The sequence below is a fragment of the Schistosoma mansoni genome, chromosome 6 (assembly GCF_000237925.1).
Source record: "Schistosoma mansoni strain Puerto Rico chromosome 6, complete genome".
NCBI classification, from domain to species: Eukaryota; Metazoa; Platyhelminthes; class Trematoda; order Strigeidida; family Schistosomatidae; genus Schistosoma; species Schistosoma mansoni.
The window spans coordinates 7,987,760-7,997,048 of NC_031500.1; the positions used below are offsets into that span (position 1 = coordinate 7,987,760).

General features: G+C 33.4%; 1 protein-coding gene across 1 annotated transcript in view; it reads left to right on the plus strand.

Annotated features, from left to right (window-relative positions):
• Positions 1 to 3,623, plus strand: part of Smp_165000 (putative histone h3 methyltransferase) — a gene marked incomplete at its 3' end in the record, with an annotated part of 39,026 nt that extends 35,403 nt beyond the window's left edge. Inside the window, exons 11-13 of the mRNA XM_018798150.1 lie at positions 847 to 1,040; positions 3,312 to 3,416; positions 3,531 to 3,623. Of these exons, the coding sequence (XP_018653121.1) occupies positions 847 to 1,040; positions 3,312 to 3,416; positions 3,531 to 3,623 (392 nt within the window). The remainder of the gene's footprint in view (positions 1 to 846; positions 1,041 to 3,311; positions 3,417 to 3,530) is intronic.
• Positions 3,624 to 9,289: the final 5,666 nt, after the last annotated feature.

Sequence of the window (9,289 nt, forward strand, 5' to 3'; positions counted from 1 at the left end):
CTCAAAACTGTGTACTTAAACTTTGTACTCTGTAAATAAATTATAGAGTAATATGAAAATAACATTTCAGTGCTATTTCACTCTTCTAAAACGACTCACTAATCATACAAATTGTCATCAAATCATAATTTTGTTATCTATTGAAATGGCCATGATTTATTCTTCTCAAAATATTTGATCGTATTTCAACAAGTAGCCTACATGTTCTTAAATATCTGTTTATAGATTCTATTAACGTTTCACCTGAAATCATATACTTTCTTCAGTTTTATGTGAATGACTACCTCAGTTGTGTTAGATTGTTTTACAGTTTGTGATTTATTTATAAATTTAGTTTTATGTATTGACAAATGTAAAATCTGTGTGCCTCGAATCTATCCCTTTTTTGAAAGTATTTAGTTCAAGCGTTGTTACGTTGTTGAACATTTTTATATTCTAATTATTACAAGGTTTCTTGTTTTTCATTGCAGTTTATGGTAATTTTATGTAATTTGTTACTAGAGCCTAAGTATCATCGCGATATCATTTCAACCCTTGAGATTATAGGTGTATTTGAGAATTAAATTCATTTAGTATTGTTTGTTTGAATCCATCTTTGCTTACAATAGTTGAAAATTGTTTCAAAAAGTGTTCACTAGTGAATTAAAAACACATATTATTTATTATTCAAGTTGGATTCATAAGTTCTACCACTGAAATTTTTGAAATATATACTCGTGCTTTTGAAGATTGTCGATTTCACAGCAAGATTATCAGAATGAGATAGTGTCTAAGATAATGCACATCCATTATTTTCTCACGAATCATTTCTATATTTCATCCGAACAAGTTAATTTTCGCTTTTAGAATTGACTAAACAAGCATTTATGGATCATTTCGCCATGCTACATTCCCCGGCCTACGCATCAACAATTCAATCAGAACTTGAACGTGAACACAATCGGCAAGCTGAGTTATTAAAACACACAAAATTTCTGGAGCAGTCTATTGCGAAATTGCATTCAGATGGGACAGATTTATTAAATCGGTTCACAAAACGCGTAAGTCTTTTTTATTCATTTGAATGATAATGTACTTGTTTTTAATTTGAATGGTGACTATGGTCTTCACACTCATTTGATTGGTGTATGTCTGTCATTGACGGCTAGTGACTTTTTTTGAAGAAGCTAATCACTAATTTCTAATGTAGTGAACAGAACACAACTGGGGCAATGGAATGTATTTAAGCAAAAATTACAGACTATCTCAGTAGATTCTGATAACCATACAATGAACAGTTAATTTGCAAATTAACAACCAGTGATCTCAATCTTCACTGTTTCTTCTCTAATTCCATTGTTCGTGCATTTTCCTACCGATTGCGCTTCATTTCAGTTCTTTCCTCATCGGTCTTCTGCCACAATACATTCTATGTCTGACCAACACCATATACTACTTATATGGATATAAGTAGACCACACCACACTATTTGGAAACAGTGATCTGTAATTTAAATCAAATCATACTTAAAGACAAATGCCATTCGAGATCGTTAGAGAATAGTTAAACTTGTCGTCAATACTGAAATCAATGAATTGGCTGCATTCATTCTGTGCAAATGATTTTATTTGATGATTCGTATCAAATGTCACTTTACTCAAATGTCATTTTACTTGGATTTATGTTCTCTAATTATGTTTGACTTACTTTCTTACGCCATAGTAGTCTATGCATATACCGTTCACTACCTAATTATGTTATACAGTAATGGTAGATAAATCATGTTTCATCAAAGTAATTGTATTTGGTGTCCTTCATTGTGTATGTATTTAGGTACTATTCGCCAATTATATTGCCAGTTTATTATGTAGGACAGTGCATCGTATCCTCACGACCATCTTGATCATCAGGGTATGTATAAATTATTTCGTTTAATACCATTGAGAAAACCAATGCCTCCGTTTTCCAGAAATTTGCATTCCTTACCGCCTTTTCACCACATAGTTTGTAGTTGTAAATAATTTCGAATGCTAAATCACATTACATGAACTGCATAGGTTTTTAAAGATAGATACTACTACTTCTAGCATTAGTAATAGTAATACACAGTTACTCTTGTGGTCTTTACTACCATATCTACCATTTATTTGGTTGCGTTAAATATTTCATAGCGCGAAATATATAGTATTGCAGCAAATTCCTTCCCAATGTTAATATAAAGGTTAAATAATATAAAAGTACATTTTGGAACTAATAAGTTTTTTAGTGTCATTGCAAAGGTTTAACTTGATAATTTATTGATCTTATTCTCTGAAAAAATGGATTACTTGTATTCATGAGACGTTCGCGATTTGATTTTCTTTTCATTGGGACTTTACAAATGTATTATTTCTTTTATTACAGTATGGAGCGTTTAACGTCAATGATTATATAACATTCATAATTAATGACAAAATTTTTCGATCAATACTGTCTCTATAAAACATTCTCTTCTTATATGTATATATATTCTATTATGTTTACATCCTTTGTTTTTGAAAGAACAAGCAAAAGGGAAAATGCCTTTAGTTGAATTATTTATTATTTAGCGTCATGTTAATTTGTGTCCTCTTTATTAAAGCATATGAGTAACTTATTAAGTTAGCATGGGTACTTAGAAAAAATAAACATGTAATTGGGAAAGTTTGTTGCAATAATTGTATATTGGGGAACTAAGACTATCCCTAAAGTCCGATTTCTTTCTCATTCTTCTTTTCAGTAGCCTTAAATGATAATCCTCGAAGATGCACTTAAGAGCAACATGTTTATAGATTATTACATTTGTTTGAACTTCTATTTTCACTTACCCTATGGATTTGTAGTGTCATTCATGAGGTCGCGGTGCATCTAAATACGACAATGATAATAATAATCGTAGGAATTAAAGTTCGCTGTTACACATGTCTTTTAAAATGTTATATTGTAACGTTCAGGCTTAAGTATGTTTGGGTCCAGCCTGAAGATACATTGTTTACTGGGGGAATATGAAAGCATTGTGTGAGAGGATTTGAAGGAAAACGTAACAAAATAAAAAGTAAACCGAAGACTTAGTAAGCACGTTATATACACTTACATTTGATTGTAAAAGCAGTTGATAGCAATAAACAGTTTTACAACTACAAGATTAAGATAACCTTATAATCCAGACGGGAAGCTAGAAGCGCAAGGTTTCGAATGCGTTACTGAATATTTTGAATAATTTTACTTCTAATTATTCGTTGCCACCACATTTGTTTCAGAGTGATTATTTGTGTTGATTATTCTTATCATTTTACCTTTAAAAAACAAAACAGCTAGGCATACTAATCACCACACCGGCTGCATTTTTTTCTCAAGCTCGAAGGTTGATCAAACAGCATCATGTTTTAGAGGAGAAGATTGCTGAATTTCGAAGGCAGGTAAGTCCGTCACAGTATGTATGGATGTAGTTATATGATCGTTATGTTTGCAATTTTCATAACCATTTTATTTTTCACTTACAATTCGTCGACCTTCAACTATTAGATTGCCAGCTCGAATCTATTCTACGTAATTCGGTTTCGAATAGTCAGGCAGTATTACTAACCCTTACACCATTAAAGTTTGACTCAAAGCTGAGTACATAAATATCTGTACTCTTTAAAGAAGTTTTATTACATTTCTCGTAAATCGATTTATGAAATATTGACTACTGATCCAAGGCATATGTAGTTATATAGACTTGGTAAGTTATTGTCTGACCAAATCTCGACACAAATTCAGTGTGCTCGATTAGCTTTTGACTAAAGGACGAGTTTACGGCTCAACAGTTTTCTCTGTTCTGCTTTATAGCTGTAAAACGTGGTCTTTAAAAATAGAGGACATTCGTAGGTTACTAGATTCGGTCATAGATATCCTTGTAACATCGCTCGTGAATTTTGAGTCCATCGAGTTAGCAGTACTAAAGTTAGACACAAAGCATGAGTAAGGAATTCAAGTTGATTGACAAGGTAATTAATCCTAATCGACTCAGATGGTAAAAACATATAATACGTATGTCCAACCACCGACTTCCTGGATGCGCGATGATGGCTAGTATAGGGATTGGATGGGAGAAAGCTAGACCTGACCAAAAAACATGGTATAGTCTGAGCATATGAACATTAGTAACTCACATGCTAATGAACAGAATCGTTGACACTTGAACCACTTCTTTATAGTTGGCTCCAGAAAAAATAAAGAGAAATTAGGGAAGTGCTTAGATTATTACTTATAAACCATTAATTTATAACCTTTTATTTAAAGCCTGAAAATATTTTTTTGGAACGGAGCCCGACGCTTATAGTATATATGCTAAAACTTCGCGACCTGTTTCAACTTTGTATCGAATTCCATCCATTACTTCACTTCCTGACTTTAATTTTAACCTTAGCCTTGTATTGATGACCAAGTTCTGTCTTCCTACACTATGAATTAGGCAAAATAATATTAATAGAATCAGTCCTGTTCTATACGTTTGGAGCACTTGTATAATATTAACACTTTTTTGTTAACTACCTCGTTTGTTTTCTCCTGTTAAATGTGGTTATCGAGCTAGCTGCAGTAATAAATAATTTACAAGCATCGGTCCCCAAACTATCGATTCATGTTTTTCCATCATGTTTTTGTAAATAATGTTAGTTGATAAGATTACTGAGGTGGTGAGTCATTTGTGTCCATATATTCATACTTACTTAGCTTACGTGAAAGCTTAATTTTCGTTGCTTTTTTCAATAAGTGTGACCTTACTGCCATTTTTCTAAAATTCTTTTCATCAATTGTTTATTTAGAACAAATTATATTACTTGATAATAGTTGTTAATAAAATTTCCCAAAGATAAAATTTCTACCTTTGAAAAAAAGAACGGTGAAATGTACCTAGACTTTTGTCCTTTGTGGAATACATGGAATGACTAAACTAGCACACTAGTCGGCCATCGGGTACAATAAATGATAGCAAAGTTAGGTAAAAGTTACTGGTAGATAAGTTTCCTTTCCACTAATCAAGACATGGTACCAGTTCATGAAGACATGGATTGTTGGACTGAACTATGTGCAGACTACCTGGTTGGTGTCCGTGTGATTATCGTATCACGTGGTTAGAGGATTTGAATGATATGGCTCAAAATCGTTTGCAATAATGAAGGTGCATTCCCTTTTTATCTTTCCTCAGCTCTTCTGTTTTAAAATTATCTTATCCTTTTTATTCCACAAATTAATCCTTAAATCATTCTGTCTACGTTTCATATTACCACTAATACTGTTACCAATTCGACCACTTTGGGTTTGTTTCGATAATTGATAATAAAATGATGTGGTGACTTGCAGTGATTGACATGTGTACGCATACGTTGCGTGTGATTGGCTGACTGACTATATTATTGAATTGCAAATTTCTTACGATGATGAGACCGGGAATATCAATAATACTAGACTTTTGTTCAGGTCACTACCAATCTGAACAGTCTAACCGACAGTAATGCAATGCAAGCGTTGAAATTGAAATGAGGTGAAGTCAAATGCACAGAAGAACAGGCCGATAAACAAATAACCACACTTATGAGATGTATATGGACATAAGACATTGGGCAGAGTTTTCTGAGAAACTGTTAAATTGGTCTGTTGCTTAAGTAACCTCGGTCAAACTATCGTGTTCATTTTGACAGCAATAATGGATTTACAAGGAACTTCAATTTATGAAATGCCTCACGTTATCATTCCCGGACGACCTAACCCTAAATATTTATGGATAGCGACAAGTTTCTGGTTAAGGAACTGACTGGGTGTTTAAAGAAATATGGGAAACGAAGAATGTTTTGACATCTTAAAAAAATGAATAGATCATTGTCCTTACATCTAAAAACTGTTCCTTTTTGCCACAACTATCGAGGAATAAGCCTACCGTTAACTCTTAACTATTGCCTTCCGTCATACTTCCTAGATTGTTCAGTACCCTTGTGTTATATCTGAAGCGTTTCGAATTCACTAGTTAGCGAACGGAACGAAGACTTGTGACCAGAGAGCGATAAGCTAGCTATTCTGACGCGTCCCAGACCCAGCTAACTAGAGTAAGAAGTCCAAGTTGGAAGCGGGGAAAATATATTCCGTAGCAGCCAGAAGCACAGCGATCAAAAGGGGAAAAATCAAACGTATATATACAGCAATAAATTGTCATTGGGCAGCATTACAAAATAGCACACTCAAAGATACAATGGACCAATAGCGTTTAAGATATTTTGCAAGTGGGAAATTCGACCCGAAGGTGTAAAGAGCGCTTTTAGCGCGAAAATAAAGAAATTCAAATTTTCAAAATAAAATTACAAAATTAAGCCATTTACCGAGTAAGTTCTGGGGATTTGACATTCCCAACACCTTGAAAAACAACCTCGCTATGAGCAGGCTATTTATCGTTCTGGTCGTTCATGTGTCGATCATATCTTCACCCTCCTCCAAATGTTGGAGCACCATCACACTTACTTCAGCTGAACAATCGTTCTGTTTCTTAATATCAGGACTGTCGTCGATTTGCTGGAGGAAACTGTGTTCTGGGATTGTCTATTGAAGGAAAATGTCCATGAAAAGTTTAGTAATGTATTAAAGGGTCTGTACACAAACAACTCAGGCATACAACCACCTTTCTCGATTGACCTTAGAGGTGATAGAATTTAGTGGTTCAAAACGTTATCAGTCATTGGTGTGAACAGAAGCCCGTGATGACTTCTCCGTAATTTTCTTTTATGTTCGTCGTAAAAATGAAGTGACCTTTCTCAAAAAAGTTATTTAGGGCTGTATTTAATTGGGTTGTATCTTTTATTTCTTCACATTGTTGTGTATCTATTTATGTGGCGCACACGTTTTTCGGTACCTAGTTGTACCAGATTTCTATGTTTATTAAATAGAATAAATCGATCAGTGTTTAAATATCTTGTTTTTGGGGATTATCCAATACTTGGATAGCTAAATGGTAATGTTTACTGAATATTACAAGTTCAAATCTCACGAGTGCATCGATTTCTTCATGATTTGCACTTTCACTGTTGATGAGTCGCCTAACCTCTAAACCACTTTGCCGACATCCAACGGTGTCATTGTCTATCGGTTAAGTGCTCGCGTGCGAGACTGATAGGTCCTGGGTTGGAATCTCGAGAGTCGGGATCGTGGATGCGCACTGCTGAGGATTCCTACAATAGGTCAAAACGGCCGTCAAGCAGTGCTTCCAGGTTTTCCATGGTGGTCTAGCTTCAATTTAATCATGATTTCAACCATGATGCGTCTTTTTTTTGCGTCTCTGCATACTATGTTCTTATTAGACCATTATTATTATTATTACAATGAGTAAATAATATATTTGTAATAAGCCGATCAGTATAAAAATTAGATTTTCTGACGTTTATTTATAACAATCTACCCAATGCTCAATTTATTCGAAATTATGTATTCAAAACTTGGTAATGGTACCTATTATTATTATTTAATAAATATATTGACTATCATTTTTGCGAAACAAGTATATATTTGAGATTGTAAAGCCTTAAGAATGGATTCACTACAAATATAAATTTACATCCAACCATCTTTTCTTATAAAATGTATTTCCCTAGGACTTCCTTTTTGTGCCTTTTCATGTTTTTGAATTGTTTTCTTTCTTTATCCAGATATCGCTACTATCATCTGCCAATCAAGAATTAGTGAGACGTCACCATATTGAGGCCGCACGTCTTTTAGCCACTGCAACAGCGATTAAATCAGATAATTCACTTCAAAATCAACATCCTACATTGAATAAGTTAATCTGTTCTGGAATTGAAACTAAAGTAACTGAAATAAATAAAAATGGATTTCATTATAATTCTGACAATATAATACCAACTTCCACTTGTTCTGAATTAAATTATCAAAATGCTGTTTCCTTGAACTCAGTGGTGATACCACCACCGCCATCATTAACTAAACTTTCTCATAATACACTAACCTGTAACAAATTCGGAATCCCTTCAATTGCCGGTTCAGATAATTTAGTATCTGCTCATGAGATGAATCAACAGCATTCACTGAATCCCATAAAATCTTCAGATGTCAAACTTAGAACATCAAACGGTGCACCTTCAATTTTGCATAATAATACTGATTTCCATAAATTTGCACCGGTATTAATAAAAACTGTGAATACAAGTAATCATTCTGTAGTTCCGTTTCACACTCACAATAATAAAGCGGATTGCGACCATAAAGTTATCACTCGTAATAGTAATAGTCATAATAATAACAGTAATAATATCATTAATAATGGCACTAATCATAGAATTGATAAACACATGAATATACCTCCTCCACCACCTTTACTCCCTATGCACATTCATTCGGATGTTTATGTAGATGGTGTATTATCATCCGCTAATTCTCTATTCGATTTCAACAAACATAATTATTGTAATAATAATACTAATAATAATAATATTTCTTCATTACTCCCAGAACTGAATCGTTCATTTATCACATGTAGAACCGATTATGATGTGTCACTTATTCAATCAAATTATCGTTATCATACCAAATCAATGCATGCTTCTCTCCAAGATTTAATTTTAGATGAGTTCTCTCGTGAAACACCATGTATTTCAGTGAGTAATAGTTGTGCGATTGCTAAAACTAATAAAAACAGAAACGTTTACAGTATATCAGATTCTTCATATAATTATCAGTACGAGAATAATCCAAATCCCGTTTTTCAACATCACAACCACCACAATCATCATCATAAAAGTCTTCACCCTAATTACATAGATTACAGTCACCAATTGAATTTACCACCACGTAAACGACACTGGGATTCATCCAACTATAATTCTACTACTACTACTAATAATAATAATAATGATAGTAATAACAATTATTATTATTATAGTGAAGAGTGTGAACCCCCCAAATTGTCTCGTGAATGTAAGAGTACAGACATGGAGACCTCGCTGTAGCTACTGCTAATACTGCATATAATACTAATAGTTTTGACTTTTCTTAAGTATTCAGGTGTAGATTCGGTGTCCATCGTCACTTTTATTGGTTTAAAATTATATTTTCACCACACTCTTTCCTTTCATTATTCTGTCTACTCAAAGCTGTCAAAATTGTTTACTTGCTTTGAAACTGTGTATTTTCTTTTTGGAATTACTTGTTTTCTCTTCTACACTTTTGATAAGGAGACAAAGTTACCGCAATAACTGTTAAACCTATTGTGCATTGTTATTAGTCAGTGATTATCTAATCTAATTTCACA